This window comes from Rhea americana, unplaced genomic scaffold (genome assembly GCF_003343005.1).
Source record: "Rhea americana isolate MKP2758 unplaced genomic scaffold, rheAme1 scaffold_162, whole genome shotgun sequence".
Taxonomy (NCBI): Eukaryota; Metazoa; Chordata; class Aves; order Rheiformes; family Rheidae; genus Rhea; species Rhea americana.
Genome location: NW_028185728.1, coordinates 2,036,930 through 2,062,226, shown reverse-complemented (window position 1 = coordinate 2,062,226; position 25,297 = coordinate 2,036,930). Strand labels below are relative to the sequence as shown.

General features: G+C 52.3%; 1 protein-coding gene across 1 annotated transcript in view; it reads right to left on the bottom strand.

The window, feature by feature from the left end:
• Positions 1-23,659: 23,659 nt before the first annotated feature.
• Positions 23,660-25,297, bottom strand: part of TEDC1 (tubulin epsilon and delta complex 1) — a 77,081-nt gene continuing 75,443 nt past the window's right edge. Inside the window, exon 9 of the mRNA XM_085300299.1 lies at positions 23,660-24,965. Within this exon, the coding sequence (XP_085156425.1) occupies positions 24,606-24,965 (360 nt within the window). The 3' untranslated portion in view covers positions 23,660-24,605. The remainder of the gene's footprint in view (positions 24,966-25,297) is intronic.

Sequence of the window (25,297 nt, the reverse complement as noted above, 5' to 3'; positions counted from 1 at the left end):
AGGCTCAGCCTACTTCTTAGCCTTAGCCTTTCTTACTCCTTACTTCACCGTGGAAATACAGAAGCAGCCTCGGGCTCCCGGGGGCTGTGGAAAGCCCGTAGGAAGGAGGAAAGCCCTGCTGCGCCGCTCGGCAGCTTCCCGGTTCATTACTCGCATCGAGCCTGCTCGCTCCGTAACTCTGAGCCACGCGTCCTGCCCGGGGCGCAGCTCTGACCTGCAGGTTAGTAGGAACAGCGGAGGGTTTTTCTCTTTAATCTAAGCAAACTGGAGCAGGGAGTGGAGAGCAGAGCACGTGCACCTTGCTGAAACACCGAGGGGATCCACCTACGTGGGAAGRCGGAAGGCCCCTTGCTCTCGGTCCCGACCCTGCTCCTCAGGGACCACCACCCGTCCCCGGGAGCGGCGTGACTCACCTCTCGCCGCGTCACTGCCGCACGGTTACCGCGCGCCTCCGAGCCGCAGCTCCATCAGCGCAGCGGCGGTGGCGGGACGCGCTCTCGGCCAACGCGGCGGTCCTGACCGCACGGGCAGCGAGCGAGCAAGGGGCAGCGCAGCCGCGCCGGCAGCCAGCAAAGAAAGAGCCTGCCTGGGCTCGGACCTCCGCACGGCCTCCAGCAGCCCCGCGCAGCCCCGAGTCCGGCACGTCCTGCCAAGCGCTTGGCTCCTCAGACCCTGCCCCAGACCGCTCCAGTTGAAGAGCAGCTGATACTTGCTCCAGGCACAGGGATTTTTAACCTAATGCAAAAAACACCGGCAAAGATTTCCTGCCTACCAAGCCCTGAGCAAAACCGAGCAGAGCAGCGTGCCCAGGGGTGTGAGACAGTGCTGTGGGCATGTTCTCCACCTGGGCGAGCAGCGCCACCCCAAGCCCAGCACAACTGTTTCCATCTCATAAAGATTTATTTTTTAAAAATATTTTATTTCCCGCAAGTGCCAGTTCAGGATAACACTACGGGACCACAGAGGGAAGGAAATTTGTCACCAGCCCCTCCTCAAACCTGTGTTTTGCAAAAACAAGGTCCTTTCTAAAATCCAAGTTCTGTGCAAAATGTTTCTGCCAGATTTGATAAGAAGCTCTCCCTTTTGCTGGGAGAATCCTTTAGGCCTTTTTGGAGATGCAGACAAAGACATCCTCTGTCTCCTGGAGAGCGTTGCTCAGCTGGAGCGAGGACGTGCAGCGCATGGAAACGCTCCCCACCACCACCACGTACCTCCGCGACCGTCTCATTGCGAGACAAGCAGCAAAATCACTGCGCATCGGGCCGTGTTTAACCACCCGCWCGCAGGGGTGCCACGTCGGTGGCCCCAGACAGCAGCTACCTCCAAGGGAGCACCACGGTTGCTGGTGACACACACGGGTTTCCCTGGGCCACGCCAAGGGTCTGCCTCCAGCACCTCTAGGGTAGCTGATGCCATCACAGATGATGATGCTGTGGCCAGGCGACGCTACGTTGCTGCGTGCCTTGGCAGCAAGGCTGCCCTGCAATCAAGCTGTCACCCGGTGGGCAGCTCCCCGCCGCTGCGTGGACCTCTGCCCTGCCCCAGGCTTCATCAGCACCAGGAATATTGGACGCTTCGCTCCTCTGAGCCCCAGGGGGTAACGTGCCCCCTGAGCACTACGTGCAGCTTCTCCGCTCCCTAGTGATGGGGGGTGGAGGGCAACGCCTGGTGTGCAGGCACTGGCCGTCRCAACCAGGTGGGCACCGGGCTCCTCGTGCCTTTTGGGTCCCAGCTTGATTCTTTGGTTAGACCTGGAATAAACCTCCTGGAGTCAMACAGGCGACGTAAACGGCGTCTTTCTGAAGAGAACAAGCTGGCGTTGAGACCGCCGGGGCTGGCAGCGCTGCCTGGAGCATTGGGCTTTGCAGGACACGGTGGCAGCAGCTGTGTCCCCAGCGCAGACCTCTCCCACCAGCACAGCAAGGCAACGCCTCGGGCCCTCAGCAGCGGGACGGGCAGTGCTGAACTCGCCCCTCTCAGTCACACCTGGCACTAGGCCTTCTGCTGCGCCTTTTTAAATCCCTTTATTCAGACTCCTTCTTGCCTTGCAATTTCTGTGTTTGCACCAAAAAAGCCTCTGATTCTCCCCGCCTTTGACCTGGGGGTGATCAAGCTCCCAGTTTCTCAGGCGTGTTTCTAGGCCAGGGAGGATTGCCCAGGATGACCTGCTGAGGACAGCGAGGAAGAAAGAGGGCCGAGGCAGGAGCGTACCGCAGGGGATGGGCCTCGTTCAGCCTGAACGAGTCGGAGCGGAAAAACAGTGCAAGATCGGGGAATTAAAATGCTGAGCTCCCCTGGTCTTCACCCTGGGAAACGGTAAAACACAGAGCGTTTACATGCCAGGAAAAGAAAATCCCCTCTTTAAAAAAAGGATGAAATAAATAAGCAGTGCAGGTTTCCTGGGAGTCCGCAAAGCTAGGTGCCCGCCAGCGCCGTCCGTGGCCCGGCCATCACTCTGCTCTGGGCACGGCACCGGCGGCGCTGGCTCCGGGGGCAGCTCCCGGCGAGCTCCGGGAAGCGCGAGCCYGCGTGGCAGGGCGCTGCTCCTCCAGCCGTGTCCTCCCAGCGGAGGTCCTGGCACTCCAAATCCATCCGTGGCGGCAGCTGTGCCCGCCCCCACGCTGCTTTGCCACATGCTCAAGACGTCCTRATTTGCCGTTCTCCAGCAGCGTGGAAGTTGTAATTTAACGTTCCTTTGAAACCCTGGAGGGAGGAAATGGGCCGAGGTGCCTCCATACCTCAGCATCTCACCGGAGGGCCCGTCACACGTCACTGCAACAACAGGGCACCAAAAGACGCCGGGCATGATACAGTCAATATCCCCACAGGTGTGAATCCWTTATTTTTTTTTGTCAGGTGCCAACCCTCCCCACCCCCCGGTACAGGCCTAGTTATTTCCTACGGTAGCCAGAGCAATGGTGCTTCGAACAGCAGGAAGCAGAAGCCCCCTGCCCTCCACGGGGCAGGGGCAGGTCCCCAAAGCTGGCTTTCTGACCCSAGATGAGGGTTCAGCTGCAGCCACGCTGCAGGCAAAGCTTTTCGCACTTCTGTACGCTGCCATGGCACCGTAAATTATATCTAACAGTGCTGTCATCTGCAGAAAAGAAAAATAATTCTCCTTGGCCAGACACATTTTATAGGGCAGATTGCAGTAGAAGTTCAGGGCAATTTTGGCAGCTGTACGGGTCTGGGGATCCCTGTATCTTGCTGCAGGGGGGAGAGGGCAACACTGGCCAGCGCTGTGCAGGAGCTCTTAAATCCTRCAGTAGCCCTAATGCTGCGCATATCAATTTTCACTGACCTTAAAAGTCATCGGATGAATTCGACACTTAAGAAGAGGTTTTTAATGTACTTTACATGCTTTAGCATCATTAATGGCTTAATGAATTAGGCTAATGATGGCTTCAGAGCTGCATGTAGGCCTATGTACAAACGCTTAGCCAGCTCTGTGGGACTGAAAAAATAATTCCCTTCCTCTTTCAGGCCATTAGGCAGGCTGGGAAGAGGACGAGAAGCACAGATGTTAAAAGCAGCCAGAGATGAGGTGCAGAGTCAGGCAATGCTACTGAGCGACCTGGCCAGGAGAGCTCAGCGGGCGATGGGCCCCAGCAAGGGCGATTCGGGACTGCTGCTGTCCCATCGCTGCCAAAATCCCACCGGACAGCCAGGCGTCTCTGCAAAGCCTGGCCTTGCAGGGCCGCCGTCTGGCCATCCGCCCCGGGGTGCTCAGGGTTGTCCTCCTCGGGGGAGGTACTTCACTCRTGCCTCTGCCTACAGAAACGTGATACGCTACTGCTAGATCTGCTGCCAGCATGACTTTCTCTTTACCAAGTAAAAACAGAGACAGAACTGGTRCATTGTAATGATTTTCTTCTCTTTAAAGTTGGCTGAACATCGATATTGGCTGGAATGCAAGGAGGTACAACAATATCTAGAGAGAGGCAATCGCAGCCAGGCTCACAAGAAAGTTTTTGATCTGAAATCCTGGCCTGGCCTAATGGCTGCAAGGCTCAGAGAGAAGTGAAGCAATGATTTCTGCCCTGGATGGACATGAAAAATGAGCTGTGCAAGAAAGACATCGATAAACCGATGTRAGTCCAGTGGAGGCCACTAAGATGCCAAGGCAGGCAGAGCACAGGATGTACGAGGAGAGGCAAGAGCCCTGGGTTTGGTCAGAAGAAAAGGCTCGGGGAGATCTTAGCTCTGTCTGCAACTACAGAACAGGAGATTGTAGAGAGGACAGTGATAGACCTCCCTTTTGCACCTCAAAAGGACAAGAAGCAATCAGCACAAACTGCAACAAGGGAAATTCTAGTTAGACACAAAGAGAGAGAAAAAAAAAGAGGATAGTCAGCCCATAAGCTTCAAAACTCAACTGTCCTGAGCAACCTAATTCTGCTTCAGAGTTGGATTCAATTTTGAAGCTGTCCTTGCTTTGAAGAAACTAGAGATCCCCCAACAGAAATTCTGGGGTGATTCTAGGCCCACAGGCCCACCCATGAATGGAACAGAGAAATTCAGAATAGATCTTCCTGAAAATGCAACTCTTCCCACCACCCCCRAATCTCTCTGTCCCCCTTTTTTTCCTGCCCTTCCTAGATGAGAAGAGAGTCTTGTGTGGGTCTTCAGTGTGCATTCCTTTTCCCTGGGTGCAATCCCCTCCTGTTTAGGTAAGCACCCAGCAGCAACAAGATGGAAAGATGAGCTACGTCTGCCTAGCGAAGCTGCCGGCTGCAGTTGCAGTGAACTGTGCTTATGTCCCAAATCACATGCGTGACTGCTCTTCCAACCACGGCACAGCTACGACTTCTCTAAGGTGAAAACAAAACCAAAGGGCCGAAGCAACACTTTGTCCTGGGCAGGAATCGCAACACCAYGGTTTCCCACTTGTACTGGGGTGGGGGTAGATAGCCCCCAAATCTCCCTTGTGGGATAATCTCTCTGGAAATATCATTCTCATGATCCAGTGGGGCATTGATCACGCAGGCTTATATTAATGATCCAGGACAACGAAGACCAGCCAGGCAGCAAATACAGTATAATTCTTCCAAAGTGCAGTGCAGTTACGGACAAAGGCGCTGTCAGGGCAGCGAGGAATTACGAGTGCTTGTGAGGAGTTTAATGCTGCACACAAAAGGACTGATGAGATCCTTGGATGAATAAAGAGAGATTTGGGCCAGTATTGTCATCTACTCACTTGCCAACACGTCTAAAAGCACACATAGGAAAACTGGGAAAGCTMAAAGAGTCATGCTTAAAAACCACTTTACAGGGAGAAATTTAATGGTCTCAGTCCATTTGGTTTATCCAAACATTGAGATGGTTTGAATRCGACCTGATAAGAATCTATATGAGGAGATTATACTTCCAGGTCTATTTATTTAGGGGCTTGTTTATATACAGGGCTGTTAAATCTAGCAGGTAAAGCCATAAAAAAGATTAAGGACAGGACGCCCTAATGTTTTTATGTAGGGAGTGTAATTAACCCTTAGACGCTCCAGCGTGTCTCCAGGAGAGCTGCTCCATCATTCAGCATTTTCAAGCCAAGTTTCCGCATCTCTTTAAAGAGCCAGGGTGGAGGCGAAGGTGCAACCTTCCACTAAAGCCGCAAAAGCCAGCGGTGCTCCGCGGGCTCCCAGCACCTTGTCCCCCAAGCAGGAGTGTGAAGGATGCATCAGGCTGGGGCTGAGCCCGGATCATCGCTGAAAATGTCTGCAAGAAAATGAGCTTGGCTTCTTTCCAAGCCTTGATTTCAATGTGCTTTGTTTCTCTGCTTTGTTGCTGCACAGATTTGTTTGCCCAACATGGAAGGACTTATGTTTTCAGAAGAACTTAAAAATAAAGTATTTCTTCTTCCAGCCTGRGATGTGGCTAACCAGAAACTTTGCTGGCTTTTTTGTTGGGTCTTGTTAGATACCTAGTCAATACTTTTTAAACCTTTGGGGGGTTTCTATCTGGCACTTTTGACTACAAACGTCAACAGATCTTTTTGCTACTTTTGGCTAATTTTGCCTTAAAATCAAAGCTGACTTTTTGTTTCCAAGGCTGTCGCAGACCTGCAGCACTCAAGACGAGCTCAGACTGGGCTGTYCGTGGGGCACACCAGGGAACAGACCTTCGCCAGGGCGGACAGGGACCATTGGCGGCTGGGTGCTTGCAGCAGAGGCTTTCCCTTCTCCAAGCCGCACAGTTGGTCTCAGCAGAGCCAGGAGAGGAGCTGCCGTTCCTCTGCGCATCGGGCATCACACCTGCCAGAGGGCTTCACGCAGCCCCCAGGACAGCTTGAGAAATGGCATCAAGAAGGAAGACCCGGTATCTCCCCACGCTTTCTTTTGGGAACAGGCCACTTCTGCRTGCAGGCGAGCGCGAGGAGCCAGCAGAGCCTCTTCCCTGCATGCTACCTGCAGGCACCTGGCGTTTCACCGGCAGCTTTTTCTTTTCCAAACGCAGATCAGATTAAACTTATCTCAATCTAAAACGTAATGGATTTCTCTCCCAGCTGCTGCAGCACACGTCAGAAACAGATATTATAGGGCAACACAGCCCACGAAACGCTAATCAGACACCTAACGGGAAATGCTTAGAATAATAGGCTGAAAAAAAGAGCTCTGAAATTCATTCCCTGAGACAAAGGGGAAGCTGGAGGGAAGTCAATTTGCTGYGGTCCAGGAAAGTGCTGTATTTCCCGAAGGGAGAGATGTGATGCAGTTCTAAGCCCCTCTTCCAAAAATGACTGGGCAGGCACTAAATCAGTTCCAGTGGGCACGACGGGATTTTTCATAGAGCAGTGGGTCATTGCCTAGCTGTTATCTGGGTGTATAAATAAGAGCGGATAAATAACAGTATGTAGGAAGAAGAGCGAGGAATTTGCCAGYGCCAGGAAGCAACGCCGAGCCTTCGCACAGCGAAGCGCAGCCGCTCGCGGGCTGCTGCGGGTCCACGGCAGGTGGCTGCCCGGAGGTTTGGTCCCGGCGCGGCACGGCGTCCCGCCGCGGAGCGTCTCCACTGCGCTCGGGCCTCGCAGCGGCGTTAATTAAAGAGCACGCCGTCGACGGCTGCAGTCTCATTGATCTCATGCAAACTGCGGGAAGATATGCATAATACATGATCCTGGATTTAGGCACGGCAAGTCAAATCCCTGCTTCCTCCCCAGGACATTTTAAAGCCTCTTCAGCTGTTTGGGACCTTGGGTTTGATCGACCACGGCTGTTATTCACTGGCTTAAAGCCACTGCAGAGAAGTGTTTCCCCAAATGTTTTGCACAAGCAGCTACGCTTTCCTCGTGCCTGATGCTGCCTCGGGCTGTGTCTGCATGGCAGGTCTGGAGTAGGAAGAGCCTAGAAGTGCCCCTGGCCCAAGGGACCCCTCACGGGGTTCTTCTTGAAATACCCCTCCCCAGCCTGCACCRCAACCGGCTCCAGCAGGTTAAAAACTGGCTCCCCCGAGCTGCTTCCCTGGCTTTTCGCTGCCGCGCCATCACACTTGATTAGTTCCTGGCAATCTGGAGCGATATTTCCATTGCAATTTATTACAGTCACTGAGACATAAATTGTAGAGGAAGGGAAGAACAGAACGCTGCAAAATGCGTCTCTCAGGTATTCTGAGACAGAGGAAAAAAAGAAGAAAAGAAAAGAAAACCCTTTCCGTTTACTACCTCAGGGAAGCTCACCGACCCAGCGGAGACACCGCGGTTGTCTCGAGAGTCGAACACAAGGGCACTGGGAGGCGGCCCTGAAGGGAAAACGGGATGACCGCCCAGGCAGCCGAGGGSCAGAAGCAGCACGGCCCGTCGGCGGCTCTGCGGGCGCGCTCCCTGCTTGCGGCGAACGCCGACTGCACGCAAAGCAAAAGCCCCGCCGCCGCGGGGAGAGGGCGAGCTGGAGGAGGGGACGCAATCGCGCTTGGCTCTTGCAGCGCGATTCAGCCGACGCCTTTGCTCTCTCCGGATGCGTCGCCCCCTTTGCACCCCTTCGCGGAGAGAGAGCAAGAGCAGCTGTACTTCTGCGTGTTGAAAATCACAGCCTGCTGGTGTTTCGGGAGCGACTCYCAAACAGGTAACAGATGCCAATATTGCATCAGATAATGGAGCAGCGTAGGGCAAGTGTTGAGATTAGCGACCAAAGGTGAGGAAACTGAAAGAGCAGAACAGAGGAAGAGGAGAGGTTTTAGGGAACGATGTGCAAGAGGAGGGAACAAGTCAGCAGCGACTACCTCTGCTCTCTCGTGAGCGACGTACAAGCCCCGATGGTGTTCGTGCAGCTGGTTACGTGCAGAACATGCAAGCCGTAAAGGGGGCCGACCGGCACAGTAACTGCTGGAAAGTCACACTGCGGGCTGCCCTGCCAGGTGGCACGCAGCTCACGCGAGCCCTCAGAGCTCCTCAAACGCGGCCACCCCGGGCCACGAGCCTCCGCCAGCGGCGCCTCCCGGGCTGCCTGCAACGTCCTTGCGCTGCCGCTGGTGCCTGCTAGAGCAGCGAGGAGAGTCCTTCAGCGAGAGCGGCTGAGCAGGAGGCACCTAACTGGCATCTGGTTAAATTCAAACTGAAGYCATCCTGTGGCAGCTCACCAGCAAGAAAGGAAAGAAAAAAAAACAAGGAAAATATTTTCTGAAATGACCTTCTTCTCTTGGGTTTATCTTGATGTTCAATACTGACCCTTATCAGCCAAAGAAGACAAAATGAAAACTCATTTAAGTAAAAGGTGAACGAAAAGGAAAATACTTCAGCCAGATTTAATGGTACTCTAGTGTAAGTATCCAACACACCCCACTTTGCAAGGCCAGGAGGGGAACAGTCCCCTGTGATCCTGGTAAGAGCACCAAAAATGGAGAAACGACCAAACGTGGGAAAGCCGGSACCAGAGTGAGCCTGTTTTGGCATCCATTGGAGATGAGTCACACCTCTGTAGGAGACGAAAGCTGCTCAGGACATCATGAAAACATCATAGCTGTGCTTTTTCAGCACGCAAATGCTGGGCTGGCCGTCCCACGTGCGCCAAGAGCGCGTTTCCAGGCGCCMAGCTTGTCCAGGCAGGGACTGAAGAAAGCGAGCTGGTTCCTTCATGCCAACAGACTCCTGACATTAAAAGCTGGGGGTTGTTTTGCTTGATAACATGCGGAAAAAGAACTATGAATGTAAAGTTATTTGCAATGGAAAGTAAATACCTCCCATTTCATTTTTCAACTGTTTTTTGAATTTACTGCCGCTATTAGAAGAAAACCAGTTCGGACCAGCAACAAGACCTTTCTTCCTAGATGTAAGAGCTGCTGTGAAAACTGACCCAGCTCAGCCTGAGCTCCTCTCAAGACTGGCCTGAACCGAYCCAGATAAAACCCTCGCTCAATCCCCGGCCTGGTGGCGGGCAGCCAGCGGCTCCACCAGCAGCCACCACCGACCTGGTCTCTCTTCCACAACCGCTTCATTTTCTGCCACCCTGAAACTGTGCCAGAGATGGAAGACAGAGGAAATCGGCACCAGGGAGAGGAGCGGGACGTGAGGATGGAACCGTCACCCCAAATCCCTCTGCGGAACAGTGGCTGGTCCTGCGAGGGGTGCAGATGCYGAGGTCTCTGAGGGCTGGCTGAGGCAGACCCCCCCCTTGACAACCAAACACCTTAAGGTGGGTGCAAGCGGCGCGAGGTCCTGGGATGTCATCCTTCCTCCCTCACCCCGCGACRGGAAAGGACCTTGGAGGGAGGACAAGTGAGCAGGGGATGGAAGGGGAAGACGCCAGCAAGCGTTATAAATAGCCCCGAAYGCCGCGCCGCGCTCAGTGGGAAGGTGCGAATCTCAGACTAGACGAGCAGCGGTTAGAAGCGGAGCAGCAAACGCGATGAGAACGAGGACGCCAACGGAGCAAAACGCGCGCTCGGGTGGCAGCCCAGCGTTGCCGCGACTTATCTTTAGCGCCGGGAGCTCGGATCGTCCCAAGGTGCGAAGAGGCGGCGTTCGAGGAGCAGGTGGAGCGGGACGGCCGCGGGCCGGGGCAGGCGGAGCCGCCCAAGCACCAGCGCGCCCCAGGCGCGAGCAGCGCCGGCGGCAGGGCAGCGCCTCCGCGTCCCCACCRGCGTCCTGAAAAGAGCAGCGGGGTAGCGGTATTTAAAGGAAAAAAGAAGAAAAAGCTTTAAAATATTTCTAACGGSAAAAACCTGTTTTTTGGATAAAACGCGGAGCTGACAGAGAGAATTCCTGAGAACGGCCCGGCGGGGCAGGCGGCCCTCCCGGCGCCGCGCCGGGGGCACCGGGGCCGTCTTCCGCCCGGCGCCCGCCGCTCTCCTGCGGCAGGCGGGCTTCGGGAAGCGTCGCCGCCGGCACGAGCGYGTTGAAGCGCCCGATCTCATCAGCGGCTGCAGAAGCGCTAGACTCCCACTTAAATGCGTTTACTGCACCCTCGCTTACAATCGCCGTAATGAATCTGGGAATTAATTGTTTGCCCATTTAAAACAAGTCCCCTCCTGCGCCGTGCCGCGCTCCCCTCCTCCCAGCCCGCTGTAACTGGATATTCCGGTTAGAAAACAAATTGGCATTCATTGGAAAATCAATCTTTTCATTGTTTAATTCTCATTTCTCCAGGGAACGCGYGGAAATGGAATTACATCCTCCGAGAGGAGCCCTCTCTGAATGCCTAATTGCGGCCGGGGAGCAAAGCGGCCGCGCGGGGCAGGGCGGCACGGCCGCGCGCCCCGACCCCGCGCTCGCCCCGGGAGCCTGCCCGAGGGCGGCCGCCGTCCGCGCGCTGCAGGCGAAGGAGCCGGGCCCCCCCGGGCTTTGCCTCGGGCTTCCTGGCCGCGGCAGGCAGCCGGCCCGGCAGCCGCTCTTCTGCTTCCCAGCGAGACGCTCGCTGCTAAATAAACCGCCGTTTTCATGGGTAACGTTGGTTGGGTTCTTACGCTTATTGCAGGAAAATGAATAGCCGCTTGTACACAAAAAGGGTTTACCGAGGTATCAGAAAGCACTAATGAACACCCAGAATCAATTTACACGGTCCCCCCCGAGCCAAAGCCCCCAGACAGAGATTTACAGCTAAACAGGCAGCAGGCAAAGATAAAAGCCTGTAGCCAAAGCAGGTCACACAATTAATCAGAGACAATAAATTTCTGAAAAATTGAGCTGGCAGTCCCTTCCTTCCAGGCGCCCAGCTCCATCCCGAAACTAAGTAACCTGCAATTTCGGGAAGCCCACGCAGCCGACGGCACGGGAAGCGCCGCCGCTCGCAGCCCTCCCCGCCGGGGCGCTGGCGGAGCCGTGCTGCGGCTGCGTTTCCCCCCTCCCCTCTTCTCCACAGCCTCACGTACGAGCACCTTTGCCAGATGCATATTAGGAAACATTGTTCGTATAAAAATTAAGGAGTACGGAAACGAAGCGACCTCTCTGAAAGCTGCAATTACACCGAGAGGTAATTGCCTCTCCCCCATACCTCCATCACAGGGTTTGGGAGTCTTCAGCAACAACTTATGTATTTATTATGGTTTAGGTATTCGTAGCCCTGGGCTCTTTGCAGTAATGAAAATATATAGYGCAAAGGCAGAGTGCTGCAGCTGCCGGCTGAGCGGCGCTGAAATACGACGGCAGTCGTCCCGGCCCTCGCCCGGGAGAAGCGGGGCGGCCGAGGCCCGGGAAAGGCCTGCGGAGGCCGAGGCCGGGCTGCGTCGGGAGCAGCATCCGGGGCCGGAGGAGAGAACAAGCTCATTTTGGCCCTTCTCCCCACTCCGGTCTTGAAGGAGGATGAGCATGTTGGCAGGGAAAAGCACAGTCTCGGGGGAGCAAGTCACTTCCCCGCTCAGGTCTGAGTAACGTGTTCTCCTGGAACACGAGGCAGCAGCAGCCTGGCCTGAGCGTGTAACCGAAGAGGAGCCCTGTCAGACAGACAGACAAAATGCAAATKCTCCCTCTCGCTCTCTCTCTTCCCTTCTTTTGCCAGAAAGGCCCAAAGCCCAGCACCTTAGGTGAGAAAGAGATGATTTAACAGGGAAAAAAATGTCACAAAATCCCTGAGCCATAAATCACTCTCTTGCAATCTTGCAGCAAAAACATCCAGCATCCATTCTGCGCAGTATCAGTGCCTGTGCTGGGGACTGCAGCTGATCCGAAAGGGCAGCGCCGCGCAGTGAGCGAGCGAGGACGGCCGAGCTGCTCGAGAAGGGGCAAGCGCCCGGGCAGCGGCGACCGCGGCCCGACTACGCTCGGCACGAGAGGGGCCGGCGCCAGCCCGCAGCACGTGTCGTGCAAGCGCTAACACAGSTTGGGGCAAGTCGTGAGCAAAACCGACCAAGCGGGGAGAAAAGCAAAACTGAAGCGACCGTGAAYGGGAAAGTTAAGAGCTCTCTCGCAAGTGCTTGAGAAGCAGCGAAGGAGCTGACCTTGCCAGAAGCCTGGCCAGACAGCTATTAATATATATACACACACACACACACATATATATATAGGTCTAGGTATATAGGTTCTGGCCAAGAGCTAMTGTTTGCTTCCTGCCAGTGCCGCAGCAGCGAAGGTCTAATTTTCTAGAGCACCGTGCATTAATCTAAATACACTTGCTGCCTCATTGCTTTTCATCCCCTTGTTTTTTATTGATTCTTCTTTTGACGCGTTCTTGCTYCCTCTTTTTAAAGATTTCTAAATACCTGACCCACTCAAAGGCAGCRCTGCCGTTCCAATATTAAAGCAGAATAATTTTATAATAATTTTATGCTGCAGTTTTCTTGCTGTTTTCTTGTTACGTTTGTTTTCATCCGAACGCCGTTTCTGTATTACCGTTGCAAACAAAATTGTATTAGCCTCAGTTCTGACCTTGCCTCATTTTCTACTGGGAAATTGTTTCTGCTTAGAAATGGCCAGATTCACTCTTCAAGCTGATAAAATAAGTCTGCAAGGTTGAAAAGAAGAAGACAAAAGCAGGCACTGAAGATCACTTCAAATGATAGCAGCTGCACTTGGAGCAAAAATAAAACACCAAGCTTTCATCCAGCAATTTTCATCGCGGGAGAGCCAAGCGCTTCACCGCCGCGTCGCTGCCAGCAGCCCCGTTCTCAGCGGGGCCGCGGCCTTTCGTCCCCGGGCACGGAGAGGAATTTGGGTAAAATATTCGCCGATCCTGTCGCTTGTCCAAAAGGGGAGCGATCGCGTCTTCGGCCGAGGGCCTCGCCTCGGGCTTCCCTTCTGCGCTACTTTACCTGCTGCGGAAAGGTCGGCATCGTGGGCTGCCGCCAGATAAAGCTCAGCAAGGAAATCAGTCCTCGCAGGAGGTTTAACTGCRGGCATTAACCCCCGAACCTAAACGCTGCCCACGCACCTGCTCGGTGCCGGCCCTGCTCTGCTCCCTGCGCCGGTCGCTCGCCCGTAAATCAGAGGCAGGTGGTCGCTGCTTCTGGCTGCTCCGAAGRGAGACTCCGTTTAACTCGGACGTCTTATTCCAGGAAAATCACCCCTGAAAGTCTGAGGGCCGCCTGGGAAGTCTTGCCGCGCCACCAGAGGAAAGGATATTTAAAAGGGATTAAATCTGACGGTCTCGTGCTGAAAGCGGCTTTCTCAGGCACAAGCAAAGATTCGGGAGGAGAAGGTTAGTGTTGAGGCCGCGGCTGCATGCAGGCGCACGAGGCTCCGTTTCTGGCTGGATGTATCGCCTCGCAGCACGGCAGAATCGGGACAGCGGCGCTGGACTCGCGGGAACCGACGACCCACCGAGCAAAAACCAAGCCCGACACCGTTAAATTCAGCAATTTCCTTTAAATTTTAGCAATCTCAGCAGCGGGGGAGCTCCAGGCCTGACGCCTCCTAACGCTCGCGGCACAGCGACCGTCTGGGCCGGGGGACGCCGGCTGTCACCCGCACGAGTAATTTGGGAGATGCGCAGAACACGCGAGAACCTCGCAGGAGCCCGGCCCGAGCTCCAGGGTGCGGGCGATGAGGGGACGCTTCCGCATTCGTTTCCAGAAAAAGCCATTTTTCGCCACGGGGCCACCGAAACCGCCGCTGAGCTGCCCCAGAGGTGACGGGTGGCAGCAGAGCCTGGGGTGGGAGCAAATCCAACCCAGGTCTCGCTGAGTGGGTGAGGGYCACCACAGCGCTGCACGGGACCCGCAGGGACGCGTGGAGAACAGCACCGTCCTCCAAAAAAGCCCTGAGAAAGGACCCACCCCATTACTCGATACGACATTATTTGACTGTATTCTGGGGAAATTAGCTGACCCTCCGCTGAACATTCGGGAGACTGAAATGATTAACACCTCAGCCAGATCCGAAGAAATTTCTCATTTATTTCTTCTTCTGACTGGTCGCCACGAGAGGGATTTTCAAAGGTCAGCGGAAAGGTGGGAGGTGGAATTAAATATGGATCACTCAGGAGGCTGATAAACGAGCCAGCTAAATTTGCACCAATACATTTCACAGCTAGGATGACACTATTTAATTCTCRGTACAGATTCTGCATCCCTTCAAAACGAAGGAATCCGACGACGTTTAATTCCTGTACACCACGGTTCTACGTGTGCAGAAGGGTCATAAGTTACACAATAAGTAGGGTTTAATAACCCCCACTCACTTCACCCAGATGTTTGCGTTTCCCGTAATGCAGAAGCAGCTCAATTACCTGGATGTCAGAAAAAGAAAATAAAAATAATAAAAAAAAAGAACCAACAACTTATTCAACAGGAGCCATCCGGAGCGGGAACACTTAAACGCGTTCAGCCTTCGCGGCACGAGCGCGGTCGTCGCTTCACATCCCGACATCGGCACGTTTCATAGGGAACGCCGCCCCGCGGGACACGCGCCGGGCTGCAAAAATACCYGCGGGCCAGCGGGGACGAGCAAATATTTCTCTGACGCCTCCGTTTGCAGAGCCCGGCTTTGGCACCGGGGGCTGTGGGCCAGCTCCGCCACCGGGAGCCGGAGCCCGCGAGGCCGAGCCTTTACCTGCCGCAGCATCCAGCCTTTTCCATGCCGCGTTTTCGATACCCTCGCATTTGCGCATCTTAGCTTTTTTTTTTTTAATCTATATTTAGACAAATTATTAACTTTGGTGAAGTGTTTAATAGTTGCATCACGATAAAAGCGCTATAAAAGCATCCTTCCCAAATATGCAGACTTCCCGCACATAAGCACACTCAAAGTCACATTAAAAGTTGACACTACTGAAGAAATATTTGATGAAATGGTAATTTCTCATATATACAATATTCATCCCAAGAACTAGATCGTGACAGTTACTAAGAAATAGCTGGGGGGGAAGATAGAGAATAGGGAAATGGGGTGGGGGAGGGAACTCATAGAAATTCTCATGTTGATCAAAGCCAAAATAATTCAAAACACAGGTTTTACAAAAAGTCAGACCTGAAAGTRTACTTCTCCCTGGTTGTCTGGGGGTTATTTGGGAACGTTCCCACCTGCCCACAAGCCTTAGAGGCCGCACACCAGCACCCACACCGCCTCGTGGGGCGCTCCCCGAGGCAGCCGGCAGCTCCCTACGAATTCGGCTTTTCCTCCCGCGCTCCCTCGGGGTCTTCGCGGTTCGGCGCAGGGCCAGAGCTAARTCAGCATCCGCCGGACCCCTGCAATGTTTTGCAGGAAGTTTTTCCCCGCTCAGCCCAATGCAATTGCAATCTCCATCAGCAACAGATGCAAATTGCCCCACTCGCTCCCAGGAGGACGTGGGCGCTCAGCACCACTGCTCAGCACCTGTCCCAGCTCACTGCTGCCTGGGAGGGGAGTCGGGGAGAGCCCCCCGCTCCCCATACCCCAGACATGGCCACGGCTGGGATGAGCTGTGATCGGAGCATCTCCACCCCCTCCGACTCCTGGTTATTAGCGTACAAAGTCCCCGCAGCTAATACAGCAAACGCCCTGCTCCTCGCCTCCTTCTAAACCATTTCTTTCAAAACAACCTCTGAGAAACTGATGCAAAAAAAGTGATTTTAAAAAGCAGCTTTACCCTTGGAAATTAAATCCCATCTGCTGCCTCAGCCTTGCCCACGGCGTCCGTCTCCCCCTAAAGAGTTAGCGCAGGAAAGCTGGCTCCCGCGCGCCCRCCGGGGCCCCCCGGGCTGCGTCTTCAAAGGTGCTGCTGGGGCAGGATGTGGCCCGAGCGCAAAACCCTGGCTAACCAGCCGGATTTTTCCTTCACTGAGACACAAAATTAATATTGCTGTTTGGCAGGCGCAACGATGCCGAGTAAATAACTCGCAATTGAGCTTTATCGTTACGATGCCTTTTGCTGTTGCTCCCGGCCCCATGAGGATGGCCGTGAAGAAGGAAGGCTACAAATAGAGACCTGAAACAAGCGCGCGGGAGGAACCGCAGAGCAGTGCCGCGGCCGGCTGCCGGGCTCGTGGGGCGGCCGCCGGGCTCGCGGGGCGCCGGAGCGGCTCCCGCCTCCCCACCGGCGCGAAGGGCCCGGGTAGGCAGCGGAGCCGCGAAAGCTGGCGTTAATCAACAGCCGGGTCTCCTTAAGGGTGATTAACRCTGCAAAATACATATTAGCATTTTTAATGCTCACCAGTATAAGCAAGAAAAATGCTTTAAAAAAAAAAATCTAATTAAAAAGCTCATTTAGTCAGAGGGCCAGAATGAATTAGCGCCGCATCTCAGGGCCGTGAAATATTCACAGGGAGAGCAAACGCCCCAGGGGAAGCACGAGCAGGCGCCGCGGCTCGGCTGGTCCCTCCGTCAGACGTCGCGGGGCGGCAGCAGGACAGGGGAGCACGCACCTGGCTCGCTCCGCTGCCAGCCCTCCTCCACGCGAGGCGGGGGGGGGTTAGGCCAAAATACTTGCTAATAGCCCCTAGCATCACGGGACTCACCCCTCTCACCGCAACGCGGGCAGGGCTAATAGCCCCTAGCATCACGGGGCTCACCCCTCTCACCGCAAYGCGGGCAGGGCTGCACGGCGCACGTCGGAGCTTACCAGCGATCTCGCCCTCCCTGCCGGCCCCGGAGCCGGAGCGGGGCCATTAACGGTGGTGTAACTCCGCTCCGCTCCGGTGGGCTTCCTTTGGGAGCTGGGAGGAGGCGCCGTCCCGTCCCGGCGCGGAGCCRGCAGGTAAACAACAGCTCATCCCCACGACGGAGCTGGGGAATAATCATTTCTGACAGTAATATCTGCAAAAGACAGGCAGAAATTATACCAATTATCCGGGTKCTGCTGGTGCCGGGGGAGAGGCGGCAGCAGCAGCAGGCAGGGCTCCCCTGCCCGCAGGGCGCACCGCCGAGGCTCGCTCGGAGCAGGCCGTGGAGCGCCAGCGTTTTCCCAGGCCCTTTGGTTTGAGGGTGCAAAGCTCCAGCCCCTCCTAGAGCTTGCAGCACCATTCAGAAACCATCGAGGAGGGGGCTGCCGTGACGCAGGGGCCAGGGATCAGGCTYGCTGCGCCTTGGATAGGCAAAGATCAGCACAGCCGCTACACCCGGCTCTGCCTAACTCCAGGAAGCTGCAAGTCCCATGTGAAAAACAAAAGGAAAACAGGATTAAGCAAAATCCTCTGCTTGGCCCCAAAGTGATGGGGAGCAATTTGTCAGATGAGCAGTTAGAATGACAGAGAGAAAYTTCTTAGCTTGGATCACAGTATTTATAACATAAAAGGCATTTTATGACTCCTGCAAGGCAAACCCAAGGGCATGAACGGTCCTGCAGTGCCAGCTCCTTCTGCATCCCTCCCTCTACCTGCACATCAGTCTTGCTCCACTGATCGGTTCAATCCTTCCAGAGGTTTTGCAGCCCGCTCCCTCCAGARCTGCTGTGGGCTGCTGCAAGGCAGAGGAGGTATCTTGCTAAACAACCAGGCTGCAGTCTGCYGCGTTAATAAGGTCAGATGGGAGAAGGAAAGAGCTAGAGGAGGGTGAGATTGTGCTTTGACAGCTACCCCAGTGAATTACTTGTTTGCTTCTCTTTGAGGCAGAGTCAGCCATGCTAGAAACCGAACGCTCAAACATTTATTAGCCGTGCTTAGTGCTAAATCAAAGTACAAGCCACAGAGCACCRCTCCCTCCCAGCCCAGCCGGCACACAGACCACCCCGGCAAGCAGYGATTGCTCAAGCCATGCCTCTCCCCTCCCCACCTGCTGCTCGTTTCAGCCCTGAGATGCCAGCATGCTCCAGAGAGAGGAGGAAGGAGCCTGCTATCCACAGCTGCTGCTGGGCTTCCCAAGAGAGACAACTGCACTTTGCACAGAGCAGAGGACAGCCWTTGAAGAGCTGGATTCTGCCCTCTTCTTCTATTCTGGAGACGCAGAATAACTGCAGGGCCAGCCCAGCCTGGTGCAATTCTGGGCTGTTCCCAGACTGCCGGGCTTCCCTGGGACCTGCAATCCCTTCCACGGCCTYGCTGCCTTTCTCCTAGATGGGGTACGTCCCACCAAAACCACACACTTGCTGAGACAGGTGTGTGTATATGCTTCTACGTGTGTCTATTCCTCCAGCACACGTTGACCCCATCAGTCAGTTTGCGAGCAGATGAGACTTCGCAGACTATCAGCTGGTGGAAGCAGGCACCTTGGTACAAAGGGGAGGTGGGCAGAGAGACCCCCACAGTAGTGCCCCACCAAAGGCTGCAGCGTGAGCTTTATCACTGCTAGGCAGCAGAGAAGCCAGCCCATCAAATCATGTCTCACAAGGACCCTGGTGTCCAAAAGGGCACAAATGACTGAGTCTCTCCCCATTACAAGCACCCTCGCACCTTGTGTCACCCTGCTGCATGGATTCGCTGGTGCCAAAGGGGTGACTTCTTGTAGCAGTGTTCACACGCCACAACCATGTCAAGCAACCATGAAACACAAGAACAAGAGATCCAAGTCCAGGTGTGCACAGACTACTTACTTCAGCAAGCCCTACCTTTCTAGCTCTTGCAGCTTTCTAAAACAGTAATCTCCTGAAAATCTTTTTGTCTCATCTGGCATCAAGGCTGGAATATTTTCCAGTCATTGAGGAGAGGAAATACAGAGCAGAAGTAACGAAAGGCTAGCCCTCTGCCTCCAACAGCAGTGAGGACAGCAAGGAATCAGAGGCCCACTTTAAAAGGTTGTAACAAGTGAGAGACAAGAGGCAAGGAAAGGTTGAAATCTAAGCAATTTGTCGTACTTACAGACTCATAAAGTGCAAGCTCTTCCCTTTATTCATGGTCAGTGTCTAGATGTAGCTGTGCAAAGAGTATCTCTTGTTGAGTAAAGGGCTCTTCACCCTTGCAGAGGAAAGCAAAACAGAAGTTCTGAATGCGGAGCCTGGATTCATGCTAGGAAATAAGGTTCATTTCACAGTGAAGTCAATAGACTGCCACATCTCCTACAGGCACAGGAGCAGTGCAGCTCCTTTGTCACTGGGAAAGGATGGTGCGAGATCAGCAGACTCCTTCTCACAAAGTGCAACAGACCTCAGGAAGGGGCTGGGGGCAGGCATCACCAGTCTGGGCCAGGAGCTTGCACTACACGAGAGATCAGATGCTTCAAATGTCCCCTGTGGGCTGCACACCTGTAGATGACGCAGCACACAAGCCATTTCAGGGAGCTCCCATTTCCCCCTTTCCTCCCTCCATTTCCTTGTCATCAATCCCAACAGCTGGGAACGACACCTTGAGGAAAAGGGCTCTGGCCATTGCCTGAGTGCTGGGAGACAGGGCAGGTAGAGAAGGGCTGGGAGGAGGAGGAGGAGGAGCTTCCTTGCCCTTAGGGAGCACACCACCAGCCACAAGAGCTTGGGCCATCACTCAAAGAGTGGAGGTACCAGTGGAGTTGTTTATAGGACTTCAATCAGCTGCAAGCTGTTGATTCAGGGAAGCAAACAGGGAAGGTCAGAGGCCTGTGGGTCTTGCTACCAGMAGCTGAGGGGCAAAGGAGAGTGTTAACCCAACGAGCGGGCACCTGCTGTGGTGCACGCACACCCCACTAACTGCTACCAGCTCATGCTCCTGCAGGAGCTGCTGCAGAATTCCCACAGGGAACCCAAAACACTCTATGTTGGAAATTACTGCTTCTAACAGCTCTTATTTTTAAACATAGGTTGCAGTCCTTACTTACCAGCAGGTGCAATACTGTCAGAAGCAGGGAATGCAGATGGCTCATCTGCCTTTTCCAAAGTAAACCTCCTCATTTGGCTCCAAGCTGACTGAGGCTCAGCTATTTGGGAGAAGTATGCAATGCAACCCAGAGTTACTGGCCAATTAAGTATTTATAGCCAATTCCATTTTCCTAGCAAGATGTTTGGAAAGCAATTGCCAATTATATCAGAGAGATTGGTTAAACTGTGTTCACCTGTAAATATCCCCACACTGGCATACAAAAAACTACACAAAACCTGTACAAGCTTCTCTCAAGGATACATTCAGAGACAATCCACCATCAGAAAGATGTTTAAACACTTTGGCAATAACTTAGCTCATCTTCAGAGAAATGTTACCAAAGAACTAAGCAAAATGCCTTGCATTTCCAGGCCCTGAAGAGCAGAGTTAGCTGGGTGGGGGCCTTCCTAACTGACAGACTATCACCAGGTGAATGTCTGGGACTGCTCCTTCCCTCCTGGCCCTCCTATAACTGAATGGGCAGGTGTGCCCCAACACCACCTGCAGCGTCTCTCATGCTGATTTCACCCCAGCTGTACACTCTTTTAGCATGGGCCATCATCTCCCACACGCCCCCTCTCTTTCTGAGATCACTTAGGAGATCCTGGATCCAAACCCAAACCAAATTAATTCCCCTTAAGATGTGTCAATGGGAATAACTTTTGTTGAAGCCCTTTCAAAAACAAACAAACAAACTCCTACCTATTCCCAATGTTATGGCAGCAATTATTTGCACACAATGTGTTTGTYTCTCTCCCAACTCCTCCAGCTGAAACACACCCTTCTCCTTTCAATTCCATCAATAATTTTAGGATCAAGATTCCTGCTTACACAAGGAAATGTGCAACAAAGCTGGTGATGTGGCAAAGGACAAATCATTTAGCAGCTTGTATCTGCTATTCATTCTGTAGTGGGTTGTTTACAACACATTCCAATTTCAGTGAACAGTCAGTTCAGGGAACAGTCATTCAGTTAACATTCACCAAGCATGCTTGAGGCCAGGGATGAAATGCGCTGCTTGAGTTATCTTCCGCTTGTCACAGCATCTGCCAGAGATCAACCAGGGTACACGTCCAGGGACAGTGCATTGCCGCTTGCCACACTTCTTCCAGAGCAACCATTCCCTTTCTTCTACAGCACCTTTGGCTGTTCACACTGGACCAAACCCTAGCAACTACGGCGGTTATTACAGCTTTTGAAACTGGTGTGTAACGATGCAGTAGCAGCTGAGAGGAGAAGTCAGCATAAACAAGGAGAGAAGAACTCTTCAAACACCACCGTAACTCAGATGCACAAGGTGACAGGCATCTATTTGTTCCTAAGTTGTATCTGGTTAAGTGCTACTGTAGTCAACCAGTTCACATTCCTGCCTTCTGCCYTCATCTCTGCTAAGAGCCTAGAGTGATCTTTTATTTTAGGTGTGTTTATCCTATATCATCTTCTAGCAGAGCTGGAGAGACAACCTAAGGAGACAACTTGGCTAGCTCATGAGGATCAGAACACATCTCCATTTCAGATGAATCGGGTGTGCCATAAAAGCAAGCAAAAGCTGTGACCAGTCACTGAAACCTGATCCACACCCCAGTCAGTTTGTGTCAAACTACTGTGGACGTGCAATGTTTTTTTAAAAGGCAGCCTGCATTAGAAAAACATCCTGCAAATTTTTATGCATGACTGTGCCAAGCACTTAAAGTAACTACTGCTTCCAGGCTTTGCACTCTCCATGCTAGTGTGGAGCAAAGGGGCAAAGGAAAGAGGGGACTGCAGGYGCTGGTTTTAAAAAACACTGCCAGCTCAAAATGCTCTGCTCACCTCCATCAGCAATGGCAGAATATCCACTCTGCGTTTAATCTGCTAATTGCTACCAAAAACAAAAGGCAGGGGGAAAATCAGTGCTAGAAAAATCAAACTACTCTTGTAGGTGCTCTTTACCCAATAAGTCTGAAGCACACAAAGCTAGCCTGGAGCACCAGGGATAAAAGGCATTTTTTTTTTTAAAAAAAAAGCTACTTACCTTTAGCCCTTTCTAGGTGTTAATGTCAGGACAAGGAATAACAGTTCCAATCTGCTGGTTGCTCTGACAGTATCCCATTAATAATACGGCCACCTTGTTATGATGATTTGTGTCATGCGGTAAATGCAGCTGTCTAGGATTCACTGTAGAGACTTCTATATTTACACACACACACACACACACACACACACACACACACACAGGAACATAATTTTCACATTTCACCAGAGAGGGAAATAATTCTTCAGGGTCAAGCAGGGGGCACGTGCTCTGCCAGTTCTAGTCTCTACTGAAATGCAATTCATGGATGAATATTAAGACACACTGCACTAAGTACTGCATGCTGACAAATATTTGATATTGGGTAATGAGTTCATCTCCTTGCGAGTGACTACTGTCAGTTTAAGTGGATGGCAGTATAACAAACACATCATGGCATACAGCATTGAGATGACCCTGATAAAGCACAGCAAGGTATGAGCTAGACTTGCATTTGAATTTGAGCTCTCGCTCCACRTTAAAGAATATTTGTCCATTCTTCTCTGCTGAGAATCCCAGGAGAACAGAAGTTCTTTTGAAGGCAACATTTTAAGCCTAAATTTGATGCAATATGAGTATTCCCTCATACAGAAGTTAAAGKAGGACATAAAATGCTCAGAAAGAAAAAGACTGGTGCTACCATCTTCGTTAGTTCTAGGATAGACTGTATCTTTCACATTCACCAATAATTTTTCTAGGAGATCTGTGTCTGAATTAATCCTCTTATGCYTTCAGTCAGCTTATGCTGCTTTCAGCAGCCCTGGAGTCAACACCTACACAAAGTTGTAACAGCCAACACCAGGGGCACATATGCTTGAAACACCAAGTACTGCATCTCCTGCAGCTACAGAGATAGTTTCAAAAGCAAAGCAACTTGGACTGGCTTTTCAAAGCCCAGGCTATTCTTCCAGTAGCAGTCTGCAGCCATCTGCCCCAGGTATGAATCTCTCTAGCCCACTGGGGCTTGTGCCTGGTGCCAGTCACGACTGTACACGCTTGTAACCCTGGCTGCAAGTGGCAGCTTCTGCCAGCACCTGCAAATACCCTGCTCCTGGCAGCTGCCCTCCTTGTGTAGGGCTGACAGTAGTCGAGCTTTTTGGCTGAGAATACCACATCTAACCAGCCTTGCTCGAGCTTGACCTCCTGAGAACCTACTAGGTCCATGCAGAGGAAAAGCTGTCCCAAACTAGGTTCACATTACTTGAACTAAGTCTGCACACTCCTGGCCTACCAGCAATGGTGAAACCAGAACACACTGGCCCTTTGAGCATGGCTCTCCACTGATGTTCATATTGTCCCTCATTCCTGCACAAAATACCAGCACGAACAGGGGTCTGGGAGCACGTGAAGTTCACTTGGTGCAGTAGAAACCAGGAGATCTCAGCCCTGTCCATTCACTCTYACCTGCACACCATCTCTCTGCAGAACAGCAAAAAATCACAGATACCTGGAGGGGGTCCTTAAAGGTACTCTTACATTTGGCTGCTGAGTGAGCCAAGAGCAGCTGTTAATCAGCAATACAGTCAATCTGAGGTGGCAGACAAAGCCAGACTGAGGAAAGCCCACTGCTCATTGCAATTCACAAAAAAAAAGCAAACTGTTTTTATTTCTGAAAGTGTACAACCAGAATATAAAAATATGCTTTAGTGAAAGCAAAATAGAAAAGGACAGAAAATAAATGCTAAGCGAAAATCATCCGTATGTTCCAGAGGGGAGGAAAAAAAAAAAAAAGAAAAAGAAAAAAAGACTCCAGAGACAGAGGATGGAGACTCCTAAAGCTTGTAGACTCCTCAGGCTTGGAATTTAAGGACACATTTCTATTTTACAAAAACTTCCTACAGGAGATCCATAAGTTATCTCATGTGATTTATAACTCAGTAGAATGGGTTTCTAGTTKGTTCTCTTTGCGAACCCAATCACCTGAAGTGCATCACAGCAGTGAATGAAAACATTTTGCTGCTTAATTTATTATTAGACATTTGTTTTTCCTTATGGTGACTGCATAATAGCTGCCACAAATATGCAAACTAGCTGAATTAAACAGCATACCTTTTTGAACATTTCCAATCTCTCTCAGCCTTGGTACTTTACATGTTTTCCAGTATCTGGATTTTTCTGACTAATGAACACTTCCACTTGCTGGAAAACGTTGAACACAGTTAGTACTTCAACCTGCAGTCTCAAAGTATGCTGTGCAGCAGCTGAGCACTGTAAAAGAGCCCAGTGCTTGGCAGAAGAACTAAAAATCTGAAAGATAAAAGGGAGATTTAAGCACACTCCCACTAAGGCCTGCTGCAGAATTTAATTGGCAAGGTTAGCAATAAAAGGGCTGCAGAGAGAACCACCAAGGTTATGGCCCCAGTGTAAGCCACAAAGCTGTAACAAGTTATGATTCCCAAGCTAAAAATTAGAAATTAYATTCAGTTCCTCACCTCACACTCCCCCATGCCAAGTTGTGCAAATGTGTTCTGATCAAATAACTCTATTCCTTTGCTTTTCTCAGTCCAGTTTTATCTCTTCAAGGGGAGATACAAATCACTCCATCCAACCCTTGCGCAATTTCATCCATCCTCTGCCTGCACTCCTCCTGAAGCTGTTTCAGCTCTCTCTCCAGGCTGGCCTTTCTCATCTGCAGTTCTCTGATCACCTCTGTAGCACTGACAGTTGAAACAGGTTCCTCAGATACAGATCTACTGAAGCCTGTTTTGCTGGCAGAGTGTTTGCTTCTAAACACCAGTCTGCATGAACCATGCATCCTTTTYTTTTTCAGAGCACAACAGTATGTAAGATCTAGTAGTTTCAGCTCAACAGCTTCCTGTATCTTTCTAGCAGCAGCACGGAACTCCTCATTCTGCAGTTCTTCCTCTCTTGTTTTCACCTGTAGATGGGAAAAAGAGAACAGTAGACACCCATAAGCTCCTTGCGCCAGGAAACAACATGAAATGGCATGTTTGGACAAGGATGCACCAAGCAGAAGAGAGCCAACTGTGATTGCAGGCCTCCATGCATGGCTGCAAAAACTGAGTTAAGCTAACCTGTTCCTTCCATCAGGTAATAGCATCAGTGACCAAAGAGTTACCTTTGGTAAYTTGCCTATGGATTCACAGTCCACCAATTCCTCCACTGATGACTAACCCACAGGGGCTCTGCACTCCTCCCTCTTACAGCAGTGTGGGTGGTTTGACTTCAGAGCCAAATACACAGAGCAAA